The sequence below is a fragment of the Panicum virgatum genome, chromosome 1N (assembly GCF_016808335.1).
Source record: "Panicum virgatum strain AP13 chromosome 1N, P.virgatum_v5, whole genome shotgun sequence".
Lineage (NCBI taxonomy): Eukaryota > Viridiplantae > Streptophyta > Magnoliopsida > Poales > Poaceae > Panicum > Panicum virgatum.
The window spans coordinates 10880121-10907614 of record NC_053145.1 but is presented as its reverse complement, the minus strand read 5'-3'; the positions used below and the strand labels follow the sequence as shown (position 1 = coordinate 10907614).

The window sequence follows — 27494 nt, the reverse complement described above, 5'->3', positions numbered from 1 at the left end:
AAAATATTTGTATGATCGCCGGCTGCTCTTCGTGTGCCATACTGCCATACGCTACACGTCCCGTGTTCATTCGCTCCATCCTCCAACGCCATTTTCTCGAGAGAAAAAAAATACTCCTCCAACGCCATTTTTCCGACGTGCAGGATGGTTTAATTAAAAGCCGTTTACCAGGCTGAGTCGAGCCTAGAGAATCTTCCAATCTGAACTCCCACGCTTGAGGCTTGACCAGCGGGCAAAGCGTGCCCCGGGCCCCAGCCCCACGGTCGGCGCCCGCCACGTCAGCGCGCTTATCCACCCCGTCCCTCCCCTCCTCCCTCCGCTTCCCCCCACGTTGGCCGTCACGCCCGCGCCCGTCAAACATTTTTTTGAAATAAACCATTTCAATTCTATTTTTTATTTATTATTACCACTTGTAGCGCGCGGCACGCCGGGGCGCATCAAACGGCAAGTAGGGATTAATAGTAAAAACTAAAAAGAAAAATCAGACGCCGCAGCACACGGAGCGGGCGAGGTATTGGTGCCCGTGCTGCGCTCCCCCCGTCCGCCCTGCTGTTCTTCTTCCAGGCGTCTCCAGCCGCGTCCAGCCCGGGCGCGAAGCATCCGCGACGGCGCGCGAATAGATAGACTACGGCGGCAGCACGGGGCAGGAATGGATAGATAGATCGATCGGTCGGTCGGGCGGTGGGTCTGTCGATCGACGCGGCTGGAGCGGGCGAGCCGGCAATTTCCCCGCGCGGTTGGGATCGAACCGGATCGGATCGGCGCCGGCGGAGCGGAGCGGAGGAGGTGTGGGGGTTCGGGGGCCGGCCTCGCATGCCGCGGCGCCGCCGCTGCTGCCCATGTCCCGCATGAAGCACCTGCTACGCAAGCTCCACCTCGCGGGGGGCGCCCCCGCCGGGGGAGCGGCCGCCGCGGCGCCCGACCACCACCGCCCGCGGCACCGGCGCTCGGGCCACCCGACGGCGGCCGCGACTCCGCCGCCGCCGCACGACGTCGCGGCGGCGGGGGCGCCGGAGCCGCCGGAGCCGGCGGGAGCCACGCCCGCCGCGGCGGCGGCGGTGCCCCCCGCGGTGGGGGAGCCGAGGGGCCTCGGGGCGGAGGCGGCCACGACGCGGCTGGAGGAGGACTTCCAGGTGCGGCTCGCGCTCGCGATCTCGGCCTCGGACCACGCGGGGCTCGTCGACGCGGACTCGGTCCAGATCCGCGCGGCCGAGCTCATCAGCCTCGGCGGCGCCGCCGGCCACGACCGGAGCCCCGCTGAGGCGCTCTCCGCGCGCTACTGGAACCACAGCGTCGTCAACTACGACGAGCACCTCCCCGACGGGTTCTACGATGTCTGCGGCGCGCAGCTGCATCCCGGCTTCCAGGCCAACTTCCCCTCCCTCGGCTACCTCAGGGCGGTCCCGCCGGGCCGCGACGTCGCCTTCCGGGCCGTCCTGGTGGATCGTGAGCGCGATCCTGTGCTGAAACGCCTGGAGGATAGGGCTGCGGTGGTTGCGGTGCAGACGAGGGGGCAACATGGTGGTGCTGCCTCGGTGGAGCTTGCGCAGAGGATTGCGGGTCTGGTTGTTAATGCGATGGGCGGCCTGGTGGAGGATGCTGATGGGATGAACATGGAATGGGGCATCAAGAGCCGGGAGCTCTCGCTCCAGCTGAACAGTATTGTTCTTCCTCTTGGTTCGCTTCGGGTTGGGCTGTCACGGCACAGATCGCTACTATTTAAGGTTAGCAACTCAGCACCCTGCGCCGTCCTTATGTAGTTATAGTTAGTCTTATAGTTAATCTTGTGATATATTAGATAGTAAAACAGTATAGGGAAGGTTGCTAATAATTCCCATCTTGTCATGTCTGGATCATTATGATATTGCACAATAGTTCTGTGCTTCTAATACATGAGCATCAGTAGCTCCCAATCTAGCAGGCATTTTTCTATTATGGAATTCAACTATTTGCCCTCCACTTATCATTCCTGTTTATTCACTACTAACAATCTGTCAATTTGAATGTTAGTTTACCCATGGAAGGTTCAGGAAAGAACAATAAAATTTTTAACTCCGACTTCAAAAGCTCCCCATCGGTTTAGTTTTTAAGAACATACAATTGGCCCTTTGCTGAGATGTTTTTTTTAAATACTGTCATTCAAAAACAAATTGAATCTAATCTTTTGACCTGGCATTTCAACACCGCTGGACATTCAAACTGAAATTTTGAGAATTTAAATAGTGGGATTTGAAAAGTATTTTGAAACCAAGGTTACACACTCGGGGTTGGTAACTGCAAGCTTCAGCTGCAAGAGTTTATTGCAGTCTTGAGGATTCAGCCTTTGAGTGGTGGATGGCTGCTGACTGCTCTTCGGTCAGCGCTGGTGGAGTGAGATGATAAGGTGGTAGTGGCTGTGCTAAATCATCAGCACTGTCAGCATTAGCATTTAGGATTAAACACATGAGCACAGGAAAATGTACAGGAGAATATGGGAAAGAAGTTCGAGAATGTGAAAGAGGAATAAGAATGGATTAGAGAACGATGGTCGTGCAGGATCAATGTTGCTTGTAGAAGGTTTTAAATTATCATGTTTTCCGTGTTTACCTTACATTCCTAGAAAGGCATGTCTAATTATGAATTTTTTTACTGTTAAGAATGGTGTAACACTAATGTGCGCAAGCTGAAATAATTTACTATATTGTAGTGAGCTCCGTTATTCAGTGTATGTTTGTCAAAATATGCATCAGTTTATTGTGTATTTGTGGCACCAGATACGCAATCAAAGGATTCTCTAAAAGAGATGTCTTCAATTGCTTAAAAGTAGGGATTGTGGTAGGACTATTAGAAAGACAACAGCTAACCAAATTGTTTTCAGGTACTTGCTGACCGAGTCAATCTTCCATGTAAGCTTCTGAAAGGAATATGTTACACTGGAACAGATGAAGGGGCTGTTAATTTGGTCAAAGTTGATTTTGATAGGTATCTGCATATGTATTCTTACCATAATTTGATCAAATAATTGATCTTTGATATTTTAAGTTTGACTACAACTATTAATCTTATGTACTGAACTGTTGCAGCACTGAGTATATTATTGATCTGATGGGAGCTCCAGGCACCTTAATCCCTTCAGACATTTCTGGCAGTCAGTTTCAGGATTCCAACAATAGCCAACTGGGGAGTGATGCCATTGAAGAGAGTGTCGCAGAATTGTGCTTAGCTCTTGAACAGATTAATGGTGGATATGAGAACAACAATGACATTGGAGGAAGTTCATCTGAGCACAGTTCTATTTTAGCTCTCACTTCAAATCTGGCAGATTTTTCTCAGGCGGAACTCAAACAAAATGTTATCTCTGAGGAAGATCTTGAAGGGGAAATTTCTGAGCATATTAAAGTCAATGATGTTTCCAAATATGTTGTGCCTGAAGTAGTGGACCCACAATTTGCACAAAATTTGCATGACCTTCTTTTGGAGAGTGGTGCATTGCTACCTGCTGATTTATTACCTGATCAAAATAGTCACGAAATACATGATAAAGAAAGTGGAGGATGGTTACTTGTTGCTCAAACAGGGAAAAATTTGCCAAATAGTTTTGTAGCTAAAGATTCTTCATCACCTTATGAAAATGCACAACACCATGCGGAAAATACAGAAGAAATCATCAGAGATTTGGATTTGCATGATCCTACCAGTGTTATTTCCATTGAGGATCAAGGGGTTGCTGAAGATTCTTTGGTGAACATGTCGGGAAGTAGCAATGGAAATTTGTACAAGTTAAGCTGGTCTAGTACAAAAACAATCAGCTCAGTTATAGATGATGTTGCTGAATATGAAATACCATGGGAAGATCTTGATATTGGAGAACGTATTGGTTTAGGTATGATGCCTGGTTCCTAGCCCTTTACCAGTAGGCAGTATTACTAGTAAGTAATAAGCTTCTTGAAGTAGAAATTATTCATTGATGTTAATGAAAATAAACTTGCAGCAAAATATATGAAGCAAATAGAAATCTTTCCTCAACCAGTGTTGAGAGAAGTAGATTTTCTATTTAATTGCAACGCTAAGCTTTATAAATTATAACATTTTGATGTTTTCAGAATCTGATTCAACAAAATTGATTGTCTATTTTCCCCTTCTTGGCATGTTTTCCTCTCCTTTTCATCACAAATTGGGGAACCATTTCGTATGACTTCACCATTTCTCATTATTTATATTGTTGAAATAGTGTGATGGCAACCTTTGCCATCTACCTGTTCTCTTGAAGTTGCACACTCCAATTTAACACACATATGTACATCTTTATAAACTTTTTTTTTCTTGGGTTTGTTTACACCGAATTTTTTAATTTATGGTACCTGCCTTCTATGTTACACGGACACTGATACGTGTATCAGTATCTAGGCCGATACGGATACGGCGATACGGCACTTCCCCAAAAAACCCCGATACGTGGATACGTTTCAGAATTTTTTTAATAAATAAATAAAGAACAATGCATATCAAAGTTCACAATAATAATAAATTAAAGTTCAATACCAGTCATACATAGGCAAATACCAAATAGTAGTCAATACATAACAAACATAGACAAATCTAGGAAACTAATATAATTTATTAAGGACAGCTCGCAGGCTTGCAGTTCGATGCTTCATGGCTTATGCTTCTACATCCTCCACAAGGTGCTTCATTCTCATGAATGGTAACATAAGCCCACGATGGAGCCTTTATGTCAATCGTGGATGCAGATCCTACACTACCACTGGCACTTGCGCTAGCATTAGAACCTCCAGCAGCAGCACTAGCACTAGCATGGCTCAATGTAGCCATCTACAGAAGAAGGCAAGAACAGATTGAGGTCTCTAGATCGGGGGAGGAATCAGAGAGGGAAACAGAGGAGCAGAGGAAACTCACCGGCGAATGGGAGATTGCAGCCAGCAGTCCTTTCTGGTCGCTGGCGGGCGGCGGCTCGTCGCCGGCGACGGCGAGCGGCGGTGCTCGTGCGGGAGGGACGTCTGGCCGCCTGGTCGGGGGAGCGGACATGCGTGCGGCTGCGCGAGGGAGTGTGTGGGGGGCAGAGAGTGCTAGGTCACACGAGGTGGGATATGGGGCTCAGGTGCTTCGTGGGCTGGGCCGTATCCCCAAAACAGGCCGAGACGTGTCCAGCCGACGTATCAATGTATTTACCATTTATTTTTTTCTGATACTCCATAGACACATCTCGACGCCGTGTCCACGCCGTATCCGTGTCCGAGACGTCTCGGACACGTGATACGTGGCCTTTTTGCCGTGTCCGTGTAACAGAGCCTGCTTTCGGTAGTCCAACGGAGGCCTCCGGAGGCGCCGGTGCGTAGTGGGGTGCTAAAACGTGTTGATAAGGTAAAGAGGGGTAGAGGTAGGCCTAAACTGACTTGGGACGAGTCGGTTAAGAGAGACTTTAAAGATTGGGATATCTCTGAGGAGTTAGCTTTGGATAGGAGCGCTTGGAGACTAACTATCAACGTGCCTGAACCATGACCTTTGTGTCTTTTGGGTTTCATCTCTAGCCTACCCCAACTTGCTTGGGACAAAAGGCTATGTTGTTGTACCTGCCTTCGGTATTATCCTCCATTTCAATACCAATACTAAATCTGATTATATCCTCCACTCCTAGGTTAATGTAGTTTAAAAATATGTATATCAAATTTTTGTAAGTTTGGCAACCATAAAAAGATACATAGTTTTTTCTTGAAAGCACAACGATACCTAAATGACACAATAAAGATGCTTCTTTCTTTGCAATATTTTTTTCCCTATAACCTTTGTTAATAAAATTATAACGAACTATAAATTTTCAAAATTTATCTGTGAGGCCATGAAAAGCATAACGGAAAAAGAATTGTTATGGATAGTCTTTTTTTTTAAAAAAATTGGGATCTACTTCTGGTATTGTTAAAGTAAAGCATATTTCGTGTTACTTTATGGAATCTTTTTATTTGTACCACCACTTGAGGTGCTCTTTTGATCTGTACCATCAGCATGTGTAATTACATGACCAGACCCTCATAACTGACTAGCTTCCTGGTATAGATGAATTCAGTGGCACTGAAGTGTTGGTATGGATTAGAATTCCCCTACATTTTTGGAGTCATTGGTCTGTTCATTTGTTGTACTAGTCATTTTTTGGCTATGGCTATTCAGTGCCTTAAATTTACAATTTATATTAATGCAGGTTCGTATGGGGAAGTTTACCATGCAGATTGGAATGGCACGGTAAGTCAAATATTCTATTAGCAAACCCTTTCTTGACATTTTGCTAGGCATTTAGCATAGTGTGTACTATAAGTTTTATGCATCATAAGCTCACATGACAAGAAATGATTTAGTTGCTCTTATGCCGATAAAGTGGTGTTTATTTTTCCTTTGTGCATTAGTTTTCTCTATATGCTTTAGTTCTAGTACGTTTAATGGATTAACCGTGTGCCATCTATGGCAAATCATGGGTACACAAAATTGAGTTGATTGAGCAATTATGCCCTGATGTTACTAATTGATCAGTTCATGTAATTTTAAGGTCTAATAACCTTACCATCTTTATATTGCATGGATAAGCTTTGATCGACAACAAACAGGCATTGTGCGTCAGGTTTTGTTCCTAATAGTCAATAAATATGAATATGTTCCACGCACATCAAATTAGCTGTCAGTATCAACCTGTGTCCGTATGCTTTAACATACACAGGAACCTTCAGACTGAACATTTGAAAGGTCTTGCTTATCTCCAAGAATACATATGCAGCTCACCGATTCTGTCGAAGAATATATGTAGTATTCCTTTGACTGCTGAATCTGTTCTTGGAGAGTTTCCATTCTCTTGATGCCTTTTCCTTGTGATTGCAGGAGGTTGCAGTGAAAAAATTTCTTGACCAGGATTTATCAGGTGTTTCACTAGAGCAATTTAAATGTGAAGTAAGTTAAATTTTAACACATGAATATCTCTCCCAGCACGAATGATTATTGGTTTCCTTTTCCTCAGCTAGGTATTTATTGTACCTTTCAGGTGAGAATCATGTCAAGATTAAGGCATCCCAATGTCGTTCTTTTCTTGGGATATGTGACACAACCGCCAAATCTCTCTATATTAACTGAGTACCTCCCAAGGTTTGTACAAGTTCCTCTATTTCTAGCCAAAATGCTACTCCCTCCATTCCAAAATGTAGGTCGTTTTGACTTTTCAAGGTTCATAGCTTTGCTATGCACCTAGACATACATTATATCTAAGTGCATAGCAAACACTATGAATCTAGAAAAGTCAAAACGGCATACATTTTGGAACGGAGGGAGTACATGATAATTTCATTCTTTATTGGCTGATGAATTACAAAGAGTAATTACAGCAAATACAACAAACTTGTTTTTGTCAGGGGGAGTCTATATCGCCTGTTGCATCGGCCAAATAGTCAAGTCGATGAAGTACAGAGGTTAAAAATGGCACTAGATGTGGTAAGCTTGGGCAAGTTATTTTAGTTTCATACATACGTTGTGGGTTGTTCTATGCAGCACTTGATATTGAATTCTTTCAGGCAAAAGGGATGAACTACCTGCACTCTAGCCATCCTACCATTGTTCACCGTGACCTGAAATCCCCAAATCTTTTAGTGGATAAGAATTGGGTTGTTAAGGTGACTCTTCCCTCTGTGCCATCTCTTTCATGCAAAACACACTTGTTTTCTTTTTGTTGTGCTATGGTGCTTCATATTGGAGATGATTAGTTTTCATCATCCTCATACCAAGACACAAATATTGTGGTGATAGAATGTTTTCTTTGAAAGTGCACTCAACTTGTTTTTGCTTCTGTGCATGGAACTGCTAGATTCATTCCTTCCCGCACTGTTCAGCAGACCTCCTTCTGATAGTCAGTGTCATTGATCAGATTGTGTGGTGCACAGTTTACTCAACTTTAATGAGAGACTGAATCCTGGACCTATAAATTATGATTTAGTTTGGTAAGTAAATAGTGGGTTCCATGTTCATTAGATTTGGGGGTATATAACTGGTTAGAGTTGCCTCCAATATTTAAGATAGTATTGTTTATCCAGCCTAGAACAAGAGATGCATTTTCCATCGTTGCTGTTTATTTACCTTATTATTCTTTAGTTGCAGGTTGCTGGTTCATACCTTTCCCAGACTCTGCAAAGTTGTTACTTTGGCAAATCAATGTTTATTACATTTGTTTTACACTTGCATCACCAAAACTTCATTGTGGATCTCAACGTAATATGCATGTGTACCTTTTCCTTGCAGGTGTCTGATTTTGGCATGTCAAGGTTGAAACATCATACTTTTCTTTCCTCCAAGTCAACTGCTGGAACAGTAATACCCCTCATCCTTTTTTTTAAAAAAAAATTGTTCATATTGATCGTTTAGTATTTGAGATGCTACAGACATAGAATATACTACAAGCTTGAATCCTCAATTCCTCATTCCGATTCACCACTAAAGTGGAGTTAACATAAGGCAGGAAAGACTAACACAAATGCAACTCAGTTAAAATTTAATCTAGACATCATTTCCATGATTTTGTTATTGTTGGCCTATGTTCCACAAGAATATTGCCTTCCCATATTTTTCTTGTTCTGTGTGTACATGTTTTCTGCAAATGATCTGTCATTACATCTTTACGATTGTATTTCCTGTTGGCCTGCAGCCAGAGTGGATGGCACCTGAGGTACTACGTAATGAACCATCAAATGAGAAGTGAGTATTTGAGTTGCATGTACATGTTGCTCTTTTCAGTTGCTCCTGAGTCCTGTCACACCTTGATACCTTGTGCACTGAACATTTCCTGCTTGCTTCAGGTGTGATGTTTACAGTTTTGGAGTAATCCTATGGGAACTAGCAACCATGCGTGTACCATGGAGTGGGTTGAATCCAATGCAAGTTGTAGGAGCAGTTGGGTTCCAGAACAGACGACTAGACATCCCCAAGGAAGTGGACCCGCAGGTGGCCAGCATAATATCTTCATGCTGGGATAAGTAAGACTAAACTAATTCCCCCAACAATGACATCCTACTAATACAATTGTCTTGATTCTCCCCAGCTACTCATCCCACTGATGAGTAACCTTATGTTTTGTGCAGTGATCCGAGCAAAAGGCCGTCATTTTCCCAGCTCTTGTCACCTCTAAAGCAATTGCAACGTTTAGTTGTTGCAGGAAGCTGCTGACATACCTTTCCTGAGACAAATCTCAGGACACAGATATTCAAGTATTTAAGCTCTACCACAGGGCTAAAATTTTCATGTTGAAGCTCGTGGAGATATATTCAGAATCTCTGCGGTGTAGATGTGTATGGGCGAAGGTTCTACACATCACCTTGTGAAAATGTGAGTCTCTGAAGTGGCGCAAAGGTGCTGCTGGAGAAAGCGTAGTGTGTAGTCTCGAAGAAAAGTGGTGCGACACGAAGTGCTCTGTGCCATGGTAAATAATTGTTCAGTTCTGGATTTTGAACTGGTGATTCTGAGAATCAGAATTCACCACAAAGATAGGATCTTGAAGTTTTTTCACGTCTTACAAAAGATGAAAAAAGATGTCAAAATTTCAGGTGCCTGCAAAAAGTTGCAGCCCGATGTTTGACCACATGCAAATGTATATCATGTATACAGATGCTACCTTGGTTCTTTGTGAACGTGCATTTTAATACTTTTGGTCATCTTTTAGGGGGAAAAGAAGGCAAGAGCCTTCTTTGTCTTAATTTTCCGTGGTTACCAATGTTGACATTTTGCATCCAAATACTAGAGAAAGCAACGCTTAGGTTAACCTGGTTCCAGTGCAACAAAAGAACACTTTTAACACTAACTAGGCCTATATGTACTATACTTCCTACAAAAAATACACGTTCCCTGCCGGTGCAAAAGGTCAATTTAACGCCAATACGTGAGGTATTGCATACAGAGTGCTGATGTAACAAATTTTGCAGTTAACTTGCATCCAGGTATCCAGGCTGTATTTAAATTCAAGCCTGACAGCCCGAGCCACACAATTATTCATGCCTACACATATTTCGTTACTTGGCGGATGAATATGGAGACGTGTACCAGAAGGGTACAGGATACACATGAATGATTGCAATGTTCCACATAATCCAGACGATTGCACGCGCGTGCAACCGCTTGTTAACGCAGCCAATTTTAACATATCACAGAAAATAACCAGAACAGCCAGTATCAAAACTTAACATTCATGAGCTCGAGATACATTGACTATTTTAGAACTGGACCCCCAAAACCAACAACTTTCACAGATCCATTGCAAATAAACGGTGCTCACTTGAAGCATTTCGCATCCAGCAAAGCCTCGCCTTCGAAGGGCTCCTGGTCCTCAATCATGGCATTGACACGCTCCTTCTGGGCCTCATCGGAGAGGTCAACCTTGGTCCACTCATAAAGCTCCATGTCGTAGACCTCATCCATGACAAACTTTGGGATCTCTGAGCCACGGAATAGCCAGAGCCCCTTGACCTTGAAAGGTGGCTCAGAGCCAACCACAAGCATTTTTCCAAAAGCATATTTGCGGCACAGGTCCATCCGCTGCAGGAACCCACCAACCTTGTTCATGGTTACAAAAGACACGGTGTTCTCATCATTGTACTTGTAATCACAGAACCACAGGGAGTAGCCCTCTGGGTCATACATATCCCAGAAACCTGAAAATATATGGGGGCTAAGTTCAGTTAATCTGCAGATCGCACTTAATTGATCAAACACAAAATTGAGTACCAAGATCTAGAAATTGTGTAAAACAAACACAACAAAAATTATACAAAATTTTGATACCTGCTAAAACTTCGTGCCTTTAATTTCAACTAATAGCTACAAGTTAGCTTCATGTTACTCAAACTTACTATAAAATCTTGTGTACCCATCAACATTGTGCAATCAGTCAACATCAATTAATGTATTTTAACAGGAATTTGGAAGGAAAATATACCTTTGATAGCAACCTCGCGGAAGTTGGTTTTTGTGTTGGAGTACAGCCTCTTCCAATCATCAAGGATCATCTTGCTTGGAGGGAGCAAATCAAGAGGATTCTTTGGCTTAGGCTTTGGTTCTTCCTCCGCCGGTTTCTCATCTGCCTTAGGCTTCAGGGTCTCTTTTGGGGCCTCCTTTTTGGCTTCCTTAGGCTTCTGCTCCTTCGCTGGTGCAGCCTTCTTTGGAACAGGTGGCACAGCTTCCGCCTGCTTCACATCGCCTATGACTTTCTTGAAGTTTGGCTGATTGACCATGGTCCAGAAGTACCTCTCAACATGAGGGAACTCCGAGGTGAAACTCTTGGTCAAGATCCGAATAAAGCCCAAGTAGAGGTTGCATGTCAGCACGATATCCGCAAGAGTCACCGAATGCCCAACAAGAAATGTGTTTAATGCAAGGTGAGTGTTGAGGGAACCCAATGCTCTCTTCAAAGCCGCAATGGCTGTTTCCTCACTCTGTTGTGCAAATGGAAATATAAGACTATAATCAAGCTTTTGAAAAAAATACAAAGAGTGTTAGCACATGGCCATACATACCACAGCAGCATAGGGATAAAACCCCATACGTGGGTACAGCCACTTCCCAATGCTAGCATCGACCTCTGTTGCAGCAAAGTCCATCCATTGTTCAATGTGGGCCTGAAACAAAAAAAAAAAAATCTAAGCATAGTTAAAAAAACAACAACAAATGATCTCAAATTAATATAAACATCACTCACATAATCAATCAGTGAAGATCCATAAAGTGGGTTGTCATCCTTCAAGCGAGTAACTTCATGAAGATGACAAAATTCAGTGCTAAATCACAATGTTCAAACAACAGATTTAATATCAAACATTGCTACATTTGGCTCACCATATCGTGCAATTGCATTGCTCTCAAAAACAGGACCATCAGGAGTCTCGAGGACAGGAACCTGCAAAGCAGTGCTCAAATTACATTCTGGGCTATTGTAGAAAGCTTCTTGAGGTACAAATATTCATACCTTCCCAATGGGGTTCATCTTGAGAAACTCAGGGGTTTTGTTGGAGACACCCATTTGAAAGTCCTTCACCAACTCAACCTTGATACTGCTGTATTCCGCGGCAATAAGAGCCTTGAATGCATTTTTGTTACCACTGCCAGCATGCAGTACCTACACACACAAAAGGTAGGTTCTATACAGATTAAAAAAACCAACACCCAGACATGAGAACAAGCGGGAAGCTGAAAGTAAAACAACAAACACAAAGTTGTAGAATCAAACTAGACAATCATAAAAATTATATACAAAGGCAGCTGATTCGAACACATACATGCTATTAACACAGTATAAGACGATTGGTGTAAATTGATTCAGTGTGGAATTATAACTGCACAATTACATATACGGTTATCAATCTCAAACAAATTGATGGAAAGTCCGGAATCCCTAAACTAACAGGGAAAGGATTGACAACATGTTTCCACTTAACAGCTAGGCAGTACACAAATTTAGTACAGGAAAGCACTACTGGGTGGTGTTTGCTAACTCAAAACTTCATTCTTACCATACCCATCTGATTAAGAACGTAATGAAAGATGGCTAAGTACCCATGTCAATAAGCTCATGCATGGTTTGTATAGGACTGGCAAAGGAAATCATCAATTTCCTAACTGTGCAAGGATGCAAATGAATTCAGTCTCTAACATTCAAATGGGAGCACACCCCTTCCTCTGTTAGAAAGAACGCATGCAAAGTAGGACCCAAATATTATCTAAACGCGAGACAGATAGAAAAGACATCCTCGCTGTAGACTGTACAGCCGGAAGCCACAGAAGGCCATGAATTCAATCAATTTATCAGAAAATAACTTTCCACACCACACCGCACCAAATCCAAATTACAAGCCAACAATCTCACTAATCCAAGCTAGCTAATCAAACGCATCTAGCATATCAAATCTAAGCACCGGGAGGCACCAATTAGTGCACAAGAAGCTAGAATGAAGACACACTTACAAGCGCCATCTCCACTGGCCGCTACCTTCGCTCGATCTCAGATCTGCACAACACCGATAAAATCAATAGTAAAAGTTCAGTAACACGAAAAATCCTAAAGCCGCACGGATAGTAGCGGAAACGGCACGAATTTTCTCGTCGAGACGTGGATCTTACAGCTGGAGGAAGAGCGAGATCGGGCGAGCAGCAGCGCAGCAGGGGAAAGCAGAGCCGGAGCGGGAGCAGCCAGAAACCCTAGCGATTCTTGGGATCAAGTGTACCTAGTGGCTAGGAATGCACGCGCGCGATCTCGGTCGTTCGATGTCGAAGCTGAGAAATGGATCGCACGGCTCGCATTAATCCGAGCTACGGCGTCGAGCAAGGCCCATCAGCGCTTTCTAGGCCATGAACCTAACTTTGACTCAAGAATGGGCCCATTAAAGACTCGTTTGGCAAGGCCTGATCACCGCCCACTCACCTGGGCTGAGATGGGCTTCGTTGTCTGATTTTGTGGTCCTACTTTGGGTTGTAATGCCAGTGAATATGGGCTAGGTTTAGTAATGGGCCTAAAATGAAACGAAAACACGACTAGACAAGCAAATAATATTAATCAAGTCGCAGTTTCCCCTCCGCGCCGGGCCCTTCTCGGCGGCGCGCCGCGGCGGCGGCGGAGGCGCATGTCTACGTGGAAGCAGGAGGGCGGTGGCAAGGGGTTCCCGCTGCCTCGCGCTTGTGGATCGCCGCGTAACCTGCTGTGAGTGGTTAGACTGACCGAGGCAAGCGGGAGTCGTGCGCCGTTCACCACGTGTTCGACGAAATGCGCCCTGGAAGCTTTGAGGTTTCGCAGATTCTAGTGTGGCACGAGTAGGATTCGGATGATCTTCGCAATGGTTATTTTGGACTTTTGCTGTGGGTTTAATTTTGTTTTCGCATACAGGAGTAATAAATTGGAAAAAAGACCAGTGGTAATTTCCGTTAGTTTATGTGGTGCCTCATAGATACCTACTAAGATACCTACTAGTGACGCATAAAGAGATGGAACACGAATATTTTAGCGCTGCACATATGTACACATCATACACTCGTACATATTTTCTTTTATGAAATCCTAGTACATTTTTAAGCTGTGTGGTTTGTGGAGATTTGGAGAAGATGACTTCTATGTGATTACAACTTGCTGCTGCAAATCTGGCAACGTTGACTTATCTGCCTGTTTTACCAAAAAAAGCCACTGTTGTCTTGTCAACCTTATCTCCAACATCTTGAACTAGTGGAACATCTCCATTCCATCACGTGGTAGAAGTTATGTTTTATTTTTTTTTCTCCGCGATGTGTATTATTGCTGAATTGCTAAGGGTGCTTATTTGAGTTAGAATAGGTGGCAGATTTTCTACTTCTGAACAGAGATATGTCTGTTCTGTTTTCTTTGGTTGAAAGAGGTACTCAAAGTTCAGTTTTATTATAGCTTCGACTTGGTGTAAGTAGTGCTCCCTGGAAACACAATTACGTGTCGTATTGGACATGGAAGCGACTCATACACAAAATGGAGCATTAATTCATATTTTAATATATCTTTGAAACAAACAATATTTTGAAGCACATTTCAAGACAAATCTGCAGAGATCATTTTCACATGTTCCATTAATCAATCTCAATGTGCAAAAGACATCACTAGAGGAAATTAAAAAAATGTGGTTTTCATGCATTCCAGATACCATTATTATGGCTGAGGGAGTATCAGAGTTATTCACAAGTTTTGTGATCACTAGCTTACGAATCTGATAAAGTTGCTTAAGCACATTCAAACCTCTGGATCAATTTCATTGTTTGCTTCATGTGCTAGAAAGAAAGAATGTTATTTAGGTCATATTCATTTTATATGTATGATCTGCCCTGTGAAATATACAACTATAGTAAGCCTAAATATATTGTAACCAATTCCCACATGTTTTTCTGCTCCTCCTTTTTCCTAGCAGGCATGCATTTTCACAATTGAGGATACAGTGACATTTATTTTCTGTAAATTATGATGAAAATCTAGATGAGCTACTTTTTTTAAGCTGGGGTAATTATTAGTTCAAAGTTACATCATTATGAGCAGAATGCCCAATAATGCCTATCTTTGTTACTGGGTGGTAGGGTCCAGATTCTCTTTTAAGAAAAATACAAATGGTAGAATACGAAAACAGAACAGTTTATAGGATGGTACTGACCTACCAGCAAAAAGAATTATTCAAATTCAACTCCTATTATAATATTCATATGCTAGAAAAACAGAATTCTGACAATTCTCCTCATCCTATATATTAGCTGGACTTGTCAGCGTCATGTTTCTTCTCAGCAAACTGCTCCCTTCTCAGTTTACACCTGGCACAAATGTTTCTTGACTAGATCTATTATATGAGTGCCGCTAAAAGTTTCAGAACTTTTGTGCAGATTCAAATATTGGTTTTGCTTATTCTATAATATTTTCATTTCTTCAGGTCTTTTGAATGATTCGCAAAATCTAATTGACAGGAAAGAGTTGTGTGCGGTGTATCCTAGTATTGTGATGCTTCTTTCTTTCTTTCCCAAATAAATCAAAATGTGCTGATGGTAAAGAAACATGTGGCATGTGGCATGTGGCATGTGAAGAATGTTCTCCATAAAAGTCTTAACAACATAACTTTCTGCAGGCCAGTAATGCATTTCATTTTTTCCGTTCCAGATTTTTTTTAATTCTCAGCTTTGAATTTTGAAGGTGTAAAATTAAACATGTATATATGGAGCCATGGCAACTGTAGTTGAGAAACCTATAGAGAACTTCATACTGTTCTAAACTTTCCATTCCCACACCCACGACTCCTAGATTTATGCTTATTTCCTTTCCCATAATATATTAATATTACCAGTTTCTAACTTCACCTGATCTGTCATTCATGCCTAACATAATCTTGAAATCTTGTGGTATGGCATTTAGCCCCCAAATAAGTGGCTGTGGCTCAACCCTTCATCCTACCCCTAGGTTACCTTATCCACTAGCTCAGAGTTAGTGTATTCGCTGTTTCCGTCTGTCCTTTTGTTGTCTCTTTTAAAGCATCCTGTTGCTATGGGCGTGTGCTACTTGCATCCACTTATTGCATGTTTTGGTGATCACATCCTCATCTTACGATATTATCCAAGTAAAACCTAAATAAGATCTTACCTCTGAAAATAGAATTTTCCATTATAATCTTTCTGGGGATTTGTTTTGCATTTTGACTTTTTTTTTCAATTATTCATTCCATTGTTATCATAGGACTTTTCTCATTTGATTGTAAAATTTGATATTTGTCTTGATCATCTTTTAACTCTGTCTTCACAGCAGAAGACCCCCAGAGGTATTTTATTTTCTCAAATATCTTGGCCTATATTTTTCCTAATAAATTAGGGAAAGGTGCAATAGTGGAAAAAGGAAGTGATAGTTTAGATCTTCCTATTACTTTCATCTAGCTGAGTGCCATTGAGAAGCTCATTTCACTATACTGACTATGCAAGTAAATTTCTCCTTTTGTTAGAAGCGATTGGCATGATTATCATACTTCAGCTTGCACTTGATGTTCTTCATTCATAACTATTTAGTTGATTTTGTCCTCAACCATACATAACTTTTTGGATTTTGTATTTCTCTTTTTTACCTTTATGTTTAAATAAGTCTTTGTGGTCATAGATTCAGAATTAGCAGATGTTATTTGTTGCTTGAATCTTCTGGTTTTATTCTTGAAAATATGTTGGATTGTGTGTGGCAGCAGGCCTTCAAAACTAACCGTTTGACATTGCATCATGCTTATGCTATTTTCTTTTTCTGTACTGGCCTATTATGTTTGTACTGTAATATTTATTATACATATATACATCTCACATGATCCCCTCACCCACATAAACACACACACGAGGGTCCATGTAGGCATGGAGCACAGTGTCTTTTTGCACAAAGCCATGATCCCATTGGATTTGCAGAGCCTTCTGAAAGCTACATTTTTGTTTGGGACAAGTCTATCATTGAGCTGGGCGCCTTACATCTTGTGACAGTAAATGAATTACTCCCACACACTCGCTCTCTCTCCAGGAGTGATTCAAAACTATATACGTATGCACCTTAACCATCATATAGCCAGAATCTGGCTGTGTTTGCGCAAACATTATCCATCTGTACGAATGGTAGTTTGAGCGCAGTCTGAAATTTTCATCTATGTACTTATGTGTGAACATCTAGCATGGCCTATCTCAATTGACAGATTAGCAAAAAGCTGTTATTTGGCTTACATACTATATCTAGCTCTGATTCTGTGGCATAGTTTTCTTGCATTGCAAGTGAGATGAAAATAATATATGGCGTCCAGTGAAATTTCACATATAGTGAGTTATTTTCTAACAGATTTATCCTGTACCAGTCAATTCCACTAAGTCAAGAGGATCTAGCATGCATGTCTTGTACAATACCATGTGAAAAAACTACAGTAAGTGTGTTATCTATACATGTTTGAAAGTTTAGATATTACTCTGAGGCGCGGTAGGTTTCCTAGAATAAGCTAACTTTTAGTAAGTTAAATATGTTTCATTAGGATCATTCTCGTCCTAATTGCCCAAGTTCTATAAGTGAAGTTCTGATTCCTGTCCACGTTGTTCATCAATGAATGAAGAGGCAAGGACTGTACTAATTGCTGCATTGGAGCATCATTTTGCTCACCTTTTGATCACGCATCCTCTGCGTAATCTCTGGATGGCGCTGGATCCAATGTCCAAAAGACAACCTCTGCATTCCATCTGAAATTCAGATGATTCAGAACTCTGGAACTATGCCTGATAAATCTTGTGCAGAGCAAGGTGGAAAGGTGAGTAGAGAGGTGTGCTCGTGAGTAAGTTGAAACCTTATGCTCCTCCCCAAATAAAATTGTATGCAGCCCACCTGGGATTTGGCACCCACCATGTATCCCTCTGCACCTACTTCTTCTAAAGCTGATATTAATGTGCCGGAAATTGAATTGCAGATCTCCACTCTACCACTTGCCTGCTGATCTCTGATTGTCTGCATTGCATGGCGTTGCCGGTTGATCGGGCAGCCTTGTCAATTTCTGTATTCTTTTGTAGATATGACATGTAGTGCTGCGATGATCTATACAATTCATCTGACCATGAGAGCGTGGTGCACGTACATACAGAGGTGATCAGTGGGCGCGCCCTTGCTGCATGCAGCCTGCCTGCCTGCCCCTCTTGCTCAAATCTGCACCATTAGCTAGCCTGTTTGTCCCCGTGCTGCGGTTTGTCCCCAATGGGGATCACGAGAGTGTGGAGGAACAAATTGCCCAGATTTTGGCTGCACACCCATGGAAGGTTGTGTGCTTGTCATGTGGGAAGAGCCGTCGCTTTCAGGGTTTAAGCAGTTTCTGCTTCTCTCCTACCGAGTCATAGCAATAAGAGAGGGAGGGTTGGCTGGGCTGGATGGATCATATGTGATTGTGAGATTATCAAGAGGCAGGTATGGCCATTTTCTTGCATGTTAGGGAGATGCTGCGATGTCGTTATAGCTAATGAACTTTGCCCTCTTTGAATGATGAAAGGGTAAGCTGTTGGTTGAATGGTCAGAGGGATGTAGATCGGCTAGCAAATGTACTATGTCCTGTTTCAAAGTCATGGGGAGGTTTTGGCACATATACGTATGGCCATGACTCACATGATCCGTAAAATTAGGAGAATTATTTTTTGCATTTGTAATGTACAACTGTCACGACACCTGGTTGATGTTTGTGCAGGCGCAGAAAACACTTGTTGATCAAAGTCAGGTTTTTCTTTCAGATAATCTCAGGAGCTCTGACGTTCACTTAAGAAACGGTGTGGGCACTCAAGTCAATTCAATCTCCTTTGGAAGTGTCCGTCCTAAGGTACTTGCTCTAGCTCACTCTCTCCTAATAATATTTTTTTGAAAGATGAACTCTCTCCTAATAATATATATTTTTGAAAGATGCACTCTCCTAATAATAATTTTTTTTAAAGATGCACTCTCTCCTAATAATAACAGGCCAATGCTAGCTTGATTTAGCTGTGGACTATGGTAGAGGCAAAACTAGTACTCCATTCTGTTTGGCTGTTTGCTGCTGTCACTAAATCCAAAAGGCATGCTTGCATGGGTCCCAAGGCGCATGAAGTGTCTCAGAGAGAGGAGAGAGAGGGGATTCGGAGGGTGTGTTTGGCCTCAGTGAGACCTATCGATGATCCAGCTGCTGAAATCACTCAGATCCTACACAGGACTCCGACCGCTCTGAAGCACTCCGGCTTTTGTTCAACCGATCTGTCGTTTATACCTCAGTATGGCAACGTGCATGTCCCTAATTGCAAGAGAGAGCAAGGAGAACATCGATGGCATGTGAGAGCGAGTTAGTTATTATCTAACCCTAGATGTGACCATGTCATGGTACCAGTGACCTACTAGACGTACAATGATTGTTGATGGACTGGCTTTCTTGTCTGAGAATGGTGTAATTCATAATAGACTGTTTCTTTTCATTTTAAAAAAGAGATTTACTCCTTTTAAGATGACTTAGATCTTGTATTTGTGTAAGTCACCAACGTGAACCGTTGGATCCCGTCCAGGATCGATCTGTGTGTCTTGTTTTGTTTTTGTTTTTTTTAAAAAGGCTCAAACATCTTTAATGAGGATGTCTTGATCAGTATGAACCTTATAAAATGGCGTCTAGATTACACAGCTTGCACCTGAAAGATACAAGGATCTGGAAAATTACACGACCAACCACTTGCCGGCGGCTAACAGTTGCAGGGGAAAAGGACTTAACAAACAAAAGTTTGTGACCTAAATAAAGATATGTATATAACTTAATAATTATGATACCAAATTACTAACTAGTATAGGAGTGGCTCATGCTGGAATACTTGTATGCACATTGCCCAGAAGAGAATGGTATTCTGATTATAAGCCATATAAGGACATGGCGACCCATACTTCCATTCCATGTAGGTATTTAGTTGTTGTACCCTAGTCAAGCATTGCAAAAGTCCATTTTCCTGGTTCAGCTTTGCAACGGCATGATTTTGTTCGCAAAGCTAGCCGTTTGATATGGCCTGCGATCATCAGTTTTTCAAGGTAAATAGCTTAGTTACCAGCAGCAAAACCTGTGAATACCTTTAGATTTATCTAGCGGTAATATAATCACTAGTTAGTAGCAAGTTACACTCCAAAAAAGCACTGAAATAATATTGTTTAAATTCCCTTGTATGGTGAACTTTGCATTTGTGGAAGAGTACATCACCAGCCAGTTGCATTGTGAATTAAGGTCAGAAGATATTTGCATGCAGACTTAAGGGGCTTGATGTGAATCCACAGTTAGTACTAGTACTGTAGTAGTAAGTAGTGCATACTTGACAATCGTTTCCAAAGACCAAGGCATGGATGCACCAGTTGCCCCACTACTCCCACATAGCTGCTGCGCCATGCATGATAAAAAGGGAATGTTTGTCACAAAAAAGTGAGGGTATATGTGTTGGATACCTGACAAGAAGTAGCTTGAGATCCTATATATCTGAGCAAGTAGCAGCTGACATACACATATGTAACAGGGAGAAGAATGCCATGCATGAACCACAGACAAGCAACCAACAGTATTTTTGTAGGTTTAATCTCCAGTGTTTATCCTCGATCATTTGTCCATATATATTATTAGCTCCGATGATCCAAAACATAACTAATACAAATGAACAAAGTTGCATAGCATATATATATAGTGGCTTGAATAATTAGCCACAGCTGGGAAAAAAAAGGTAAAACAAATTAAAAAAACTCACTCTTATAGCAAATCCTGGTAGTCTAACCAGAGTTTTTCGCTATTATTATTTTTCCTTGGCCATGCATGTGATCACTCTCTCTCTCCTGGTGATCTTACTTGCTCTTCCTCAACACTTGATCAAACAAGGAAACACAAGCAATATGATAGGGCCGGGGTAGGGTACTTAGTTGCAAAACGTGTCGAACTCATCAGTGTCTACCAGTGATCTCGCTCTCAGCTGCTAGTAGAAGCTGTATATAGCTCGCTAGCTAGCTGCGGACGAGCCCACAGGACAGTGTCATGAGCAGCATGGCGGCGTCGGTGATCTCGTCGGCGGGGAAGGCGTGGAACGACATCGCCGGCGGATCAGGAGTGGCGACGACCTTGCTCTGCAGACTCACAACCTTGTCACTGGAGACGTGATCCAGATCCTGATCCCGGTTGGACGGAGCAGCGACTGTCGGCGTCTCCTTGGCCGCCGTGACAGCGTGATCCACGGCAACCATCTTGCACCGTTTCTTGAACGGCAGCGACTGGTCGACGTCCGCCCTCTTCTCCTTCTTGGCCGCCGGCTTTGCCTGTGCGGCGACACTGGCCACCTGTGGAGCGCCTCCGTTGCTGGCACCGGCGGCGGCCGCCATCGCCCGACGCGCCTTCCTTTGCCTTATGCCGCATGCGTTGCAAAGAGACTGCACCATGCACAAGGCAGAAGCAAGACTACACATCAACAAGAGGGATCTCTAGGAGACACACTCATAAATGTGTACTGTGTGGTACTAGGTTGCAAGTGTGTAACAATAACTTGGTGTGAAGCTCAAAAAAGCACACAGATCAGGGCTTTGCCCAATTGGTAATGTAATTCACCTTGGGGCCACAAGGACCACTCCTCCACAAGGGGGTCTTGGTGGTGTTGCAGTCGGAGCACACCCTAACGACACCCATAGCAGCCTGCTGCTGCAGCTGCTGGCTCTCATCCTGGTGTGCTTGGGCTCTTCTCCTTGGCTTTCTCGCTGCCCCGCCCTCGGGATACTCACTCGCCATCGCCTTCCTCATGATCTTCATCTTCGCCGGCGGTGCCGCCGCCGCTGCCCAGCCACTGATCGATCCATCGACGGCACGCTTGTTCTCGATATCGTATGGATCATACGCGGACCGCTGGATCATGTCACCATCGATGCTTTGAATAGTCGGCCGGAACGGTGATGGCCTAGGGAAGACGTCTGATCCTCCGCTCATCATCATCATGCGATCAGTGAACTGCATATATACAAAAGAGAAAAGGAAGACTAATTAAACATGGCATGGAGCTGCTAAGACTAAAAGAGCATCAAGCATGCTAAGATATATAGCTATCCTTTGATGCTATCCATACCAAAATTATGATCCCGGCCCCTAACCTGTTGATGAGTAGATTCAGCCAAAACTTGATGCCTCAAGCGTTGATCTCCATAGCTACTTTGCCCTTGGAGCTGATCCACAGGGTTGTTGATCATGAACGGGAATAAGATAGGTGGGTCCTTCGTGACATGGAAGGCCGGAAAGAGCCCCTGATCCTGCTCTCGCTCCATTAGAGGGAGAGTAGACAGTTGGCTCATGTAGATGGTAGACATGTAGAGGAGAGAGATCTAGCTAGCTAGAGAGGTAGCAAGCGCTGGGGGGAAAGAAGGAAGAGATCAGGGATAGATGATGCATATAAGCTGCAGGGAGATGGAGAGGAGATCTGCAGTTGGAGGGGCAATTTACAAAGGGCCCAGGGTGATCATGGACAGTGTGGAGACGGGCCTGTCCTTTTTATAAAGAGAGGCAGGAGGAGACAAGAGCGGCTATCAGTCTCTCTCTAGCTAGGGCCCTTGGGGGATTTAGAGAGATGTTAAGTGTGATCCCTTTCCTAGAGTAAGAATTTGGCCATAGGTAGGCATATTTTGGCACAGGAAAGGGATGAGGAACCAAGGGGCAACAGTGGAACAAAGACATCACGCACTGTGCAGTGCAAAACATTCATTCGCAGATCGAGCACAACTAAGATCTGATGCAACACTTCATCATATGCCCAACAAAGCTAGTGAAGATATTGGGCAATGATTGTTTCACCCTAATGGTTTACATGGAATTGAGGACGCTTTTCCACTGGATTACCACTACTACAAAACTTGGTATTGCAAACACCTTATCACCGCTGGTTTGATTCAAACCGGTGGTATAGCGGACATCACCATCCATACAGAAATACTGTAAGGGGGCGACGCATCCGTACGCCTGCAATTGGGCCCAACCTGGTGTCCCACGTACATAATGGCATATTTCTAACAGCGACTCAATTGTAATGGTACGGGCGTAGTTACCCAGTAAGTAGTGGCGTGGTTCAAATATGGTAGAATTATAACAGCATAGATCCAATTAACCCTTGGATTTATGGAGCTTTCATGCTAACTTTTAGTACAAATATCAGCCGGCTATATATAAAATGCAGAAATGTCAATACTAAAAAGTTGTATATGGAATGCGAATAACATCCAACGTCATGATGACAATCTGGTTCTTGGAGCCACATGATTTGGAGAACTTAGACAAACCTCTTTTCCTCTTTTCTTGGCTGCCTAGAACTGAATTTACCTCTAGTTTTATCATGTAATAATTAAAAAAGATGAAACCCTCTCCTCTTTTCTTTTTGTTTTGACACCCCATGGACAAACCTCTTTTTATGTGTCATACTCCCTCCATCTGAAATATAAGGTATTTTGGTTTGTCTTAAGTTAAAGTAGTCTAAGTTTGATCAAATTTATAGAGAAGAATATTAACATCTAATACAACAAATAAATAAATTCTAAAAAAGTATATTTTATAAGGAATCTAATTATTCTTATTTGACATTTAAAATACTATTACACCTCGCTACAAACTTGGTCAAACATAGAACAATTTGACTTTGGACAAATTAAATTACCTTATATTTCAAAACGGAGGGAGGGAGTAGTTAGTAAGATTCCCTATCACTTAGTAAATCCCATGCAACACATATATGTTGCATTTCATGACCTCACACTAGGATCAGCGTAGTAATTATGGAGATCTACAGTTAATAAGTAGGTAAATGAGAGATTAATACACTACTACAATAAACATTTTCTGAGGTGGTCAAAAACCATTAACAGAGGCGGTCAACCCCAACTGCCTTTGACAAAACATCGCAGTAAATGAGACATTTTCTGAGGCGGTTCTCCGCCCGCCTCAGTTAATAGTTAATAGGATAGGAAAAACAAAAAAAGGAAAGCCCGACCAAGCCCATCATGGGCCCATCAAGCTCATCGGTGAGTCGCCGCCGCATGCCGCTCGCCGTCGTTGGTTGTCGTTGGGCCCCGGATCTACCGTTGCCGCCGCCTGCGGCCGCCGCCCGCCGCCCGAGATCCGCCGCCGCCACAGCCCCGGATCCACCGCCCACGGCCGCTGCCGCTCATGGATCCGGATCTGCCGCTAGGCCCCGGATCCGCCGCTAGGCCCCGGATCCGCCGTCACCTCCTCCGCCACTGTCCCGGATCCGCCGCTTGCGGCCGCCGCTGCTCGTGGATCTAGATCCGCCGCTGGCCCCCGGATCCGCCGCCACCGCCTCCGTCACCGCCCGCGGCCCGCGGCTGCCGCCCGCGTGTGTGAGAGAGAGAGTTAGCAAAGAGAAGGGAGGGAGGGGGGGAGAGAGAGTGTGTGTGTGGAGTGGGTTAGGGTTTCATTTATTGGGTTCGGTCCATTAACTGAGGCGGACCTTTATAACATGCATGTCTCTGAAAATAGAAGTATTAACAGAGACAGTCACCTTAATGTCGACCGCCTCTGTTAATCGATTTTGCGAGGCGGTTTCTTTAACTACCTCGATTAATAAGAAATGATCACCTTTGTTAATGCTAGGCATTAACAGAGGCGGTTATTTTTTATGCCCACCTCAAAGCTCCTAAAAAAGGTCATTGTTAATCACTAACAGATGCTGTTATTTTTTATGCCCGCCTTAAAGCTTCTAATTAAGAAAAAGATAGTTGTTAATCAATTTTTGTAGTAGTGATACAAGGCCGTGCCCCTTGGGCCAAGTAGGAGCCTAGGAGGAAACAATTGATGTATAGTCTGGCATTTCCAAGATGCTCTAGAGACAAAATTTCTAACTAATAGGAATTACTAATTAGTACGAGAGATCGGTTACTGATTACCTTTGTTTTTAGGATCATTTTACCGGCAGCAACACGCACACACAGTCAAGCTGAATGCAAGGCAATGCAACAAAAATCTAGTGTCTGGTTCAACCAGACGCAGCCTTTCACAGGACGACAGCGTCTTTCTCGCACTTGAGTGGCCGGACAAGGTTTGCCGATCGCTTTGAATATGAACGCTAGAACGCATGACCTTTTCTACTCGTTTTCCTTCCACACGTTCCCACATGTTGCAGATTCTACGACAATCATTTGTCCATTCTGATGTTAAAGTGCGTATATAGTATATAGGACTATACAAAGGTAACCACACAAAGATTGTATGTATTATTATCATGCAGGATTTTTTTGTCAAAATTTTATTATGCATGATTTATCACTATATATACTTAGGTAGATGGATGTTGTTTTTCATATATTGCAGATTCCATTGCTATCTTCCACATGAAGAGAGCTTGCATTTTTGCAGCTGTGTTTTACTGTTTTTCCTACTACATGCAGGACTGGACTGAACATGTGACCTCTCATGAGTACTACACTACTACAACTACAAGGAGTAAAAGTTAGCCGGTCAGGACCAGGACTCAGACGTACAAAGCTGACCTAATGCAGGTGCAGCTGTATCGACTGCTCAGACAAAGGGGCAGGAGACAAGACTCAGGGCCGCCCTGGCGTTTTCTGTAGTCATGCGACTGTTTGTGCCTTTGTAAATGATAACGCAGTAGTTAGTGACCAGGGCGTGGTTAATCTGACCCGAACAATAACATCCCTAGAGGGCAACTACCATGTTGCTTAGATATTCTTAGAGCGCAAGAATACGTCCTCTAGGGCATATTTTGTTTTGTTTTTTAATCAAACTTTGCAAATAAGTTAAATTATATGCGCATGTTTAATGTAAAAGGATTGTATTGGTAGGCTCATACTCAAAGGGATCTTAATAAGCCATCGTTAAATTAGCAATTGACAATAATGTTACTTGCTTGTAAGAAAAAAATATGAAAATTTACTCTCACAGTTTTGTTATGTTAAATATGTCTAATGGAGTATATTGTTTCCTGAGTTGTGCAATGTGGTACACATATTTTGGGGGTAAAAGTATGTTTAATGCGCTCTAAATGCTAAAAAGGATATGCAGATTAAGTTTATCGAGGGCCACACATTCCTAAATTAATTGGAAGAAGAAGAACGAAATACCAATTCAGATTAACAATAAGAACAATAGCAATTGTAATCATACATAATTTTAGGCATGGATGTGACATGAAAAGGGCTTTAATCACAGATTTGTATTGTACTACATCAGGACACACACTAGCAAATTGTTGCACTTACTAGGGTAACAAGATAGTAAATATAGACGTCGACGCACTATCACCTTTGCATATAGCCATTCCAAAGGCTCATTTGTAGGAGTGTTAATTAGTGATCCTTAGGTGCACCTCCAACCCTTTTTAGTTCAAAATTTTGTACTACTTCTCCAAAATTAGATCTTATTTTGGAAAATTAATACAAAACTTGAACTAAAGATGGTTGGAGGTGCACGTAAAGGTCACCAATTTGCACCCCTACTCATTTGTTAACATCAGAACACTTTCCTGTCATACATGAGTATGAGTTGAGGTTGTTTGCTTGTATAATGAGATTCCTACAAAACCAAAAAAAATATTAGTTTGTTCCATACACTCATTCTAAATTAGTGGATGCATGAGTCCCTCTAATTCTTGTTTGGCGGCAGACATTGATTTGAAAAGGATGAAACAATTCCAAATTAAAATTGCTTGCGTTGCATTCATTTCTACAACTGATGCTCATTATTTTCGCTGTTCAGGGTAGTGTAGTACTACTGTAGCAAATTATTGCACGTACAAGGCTAACAAGATACTAAGATGGACGTCGACGCACTATCACTTTTGCAGATAGCCATTCCAAAGGCTCATTTGTAGGGATGTTAATTAGTGATCCTTAGATGCAGCTCCAACCCTTTTTAGTTCAAAATTTTATACTACTTCTTCAAAATCAGATATTATGTTGAAAAATTACTACAAAACTTTGAACTAAGGGGAGTTGGAGGTGCACCTAAGGGTCACCAATTTGCACCCTTACTCTTTTGTTAACGTCAGAACCTTTCCTGTCATACATGAGTATGAGTTGAGGTTGTTTGCTTGTATAATGAGATTCCTACAAAACCAAAAAACTTATTAGTTTGTTCCATTCTAAAATAGTGGGTGCATGAGTCCCTCTAATTCTCGTTTTGGCGCCAGACATTGATTTGAAAAGGATGAAACAATTCCAAATTAAAATTTTGCTTGCTTGCGTTGCATTCATTCTACAATTGATGCTCATTATTTTCCCTGTTCAGGGTAGTGTAGTACTACTGTAGCGACGAATGCAACATTTCAGAGAGCGGTATAAAATAATCTGCGCCCATGCATGAACTAAGCAACAAATCAAAGGATAAGGGGCGACGTGGTGCCGCGAAAAAGCGCAGTGCCAGATTGTCACTTTGGCTGCAGGCTGTGTCGATGGTGTTCTTGGCTTCTTGCCTTTTTGCAAGGGCATC

General features: G+C 42.7%; 3 protein-coding genes and 1 long non-coding RNA gene across 4 annotated transcripts; 2 read left to right on the top strand and 2 right to left on the bottom strand.

The window, feature by feature from the left end:
* Positions 1-481: 481 nt before the first annotated feature.
* Positions 482-9671, top strand: LOC120655116 (probable serine/threonine-protein kinase SIS8). The gene is made up of 12 exons (XM_039932836.1): positions 482-1724; positions 2858-2961; positions 3063-3862; positions 6194-6234; positions 6862-6930; positions 7022-7122; positions 7386-7464; positions 7545-7643; positions 8266-8334; positions 8669-8718; positions 8820-8996; positions 9102-9671. The coding sequence occupies exons 1-12, from the start codon at positions 840-842 to the stop codon at positions 9184-9186; spliced, it is 2559 nt and encodes an 852-aa protein (XP_039788770.1). The 5' UTR covers positions 482-839; the 3' UTR covers positions 9187-9671.
* A 283-nt stretch (positions 9672-9954) lies between these two features.
* On the bottom strand, positions 9955-13270 carry LOC120655117 (elongation factor 1-gamma 2-like). Its single transcript, XM_039932837.1, has 8 exons — positions 13126-13270; positions 12970-13012; positions 11975-12124; positions 11845-11905; positions 11708-11760; positions 11526-11627; positions 10949-11444; positions 9955-10664 (listed from the first exon to the last, which is right to left on the bottom strand). The coding sequence occupies exons 2-8, from the start codon at positions 12976-12978 to the stop codon at positions 10285-10287; spliced, it is 1251 nt and encodes a 416-aa protein (XP_039788771.1). The 5' UTR covers positions 12979-13012; positions 13126-13270; the 3' UTR covers positions 9955-10284.
* Positions 13271-13560: 290 nt separating this feature from the next.
* LOC120655115 lies at positions 13561-19623 on the top strand. The gene is made up of 2 exons (XR_005667331.1): positions 13561-18848; positions 18986-19623. It is a non-coding gene; the product is annotated as an uncharacterized LOC120655115 (long non-coding RNA).
* Positions 19624-20583: 960 nt separating this feature from the next.
* On the bottom strand, positions 20584-22522 carry LOC120655114 (protein CYTOKININ-RESPONSIVE GATA TRANSCRIPTION FACTOR 1-like). The gene is made up of 3 exons (XM_039932835.1): positions 22142-22522; positions 21609-22001; positions 20584-21433 (listed from the first exon to the last, which is right to left on the bottom strand). Exons 1-3 carry the CDS (start codon positions 22352-22354, stop codon positions 21014-21016), a joined length of 1026 nt encoding a protein of 341 aa, XP_039788769.1. The 5' UTR covers positions 22355-22522; the 3' UTR covers positions 20584-21013.
* Positions 22523-27494: the final 4972 nt, after the last annotated feature.

Coding starts and splice junctions, on each gene's coding strand:
- LOC120655117 (XM_039932837.1), bottom strand. Junction 11,761..11,844: donor CAATGCAATTGCACGATATG/GTGAGCCAAATG, acceptor ATCTTCATGAAG/TTACTCGCTTGAAGGATGAC. Junction 11,628..11,707: donor GATCTTCACTGATTGATTAT/GTGAGTGATGTT, acceptor TTTTTGTTTCAG/GCCCACATTGAACAATGGAT.
- LOC120655114 (XM_039932835.1), bottom strand. CDS start 22,354: ATGTCTACCATCTACATGAGCCAACTGTCTACTCTCCCTCTAATGGAG. Junction 22,002..22,141: donor CTGAATCTACTCATCAACAG/GTTAGGGGCCGG, acceptor GTATATATGCAG/TTCACTGATCGCATGATGAT. Junction 21,434..21,608: donor GTGGTCCTTGTGGCCCCAAG/GTGAATTACATT, acceptor TGCATGGTGCAG/TCTCTTTGCAACGCATGCGG.
- LOC120655116 (XM_039932836.1), top strand. CDS start 840: ATGTCCCGCATGAAGCACCTGCTACGCAAGCTCCACCTCGCGGGGGGC. Junction 1,725..2,857: donor ACAGATCGCTACTATTTAAG/GTTAGCAACTCA, acceptor AATTGTTTTCAG/GTACTTGCTGACCGAGTCAA. Junction 7,644..8,265: donor ATAAGAATTGGGTTGTTAAG/GTGACTCTTCCC, acceptor TTTTCCTTGCAG/GTGTCTGATTTTGGCATGTC.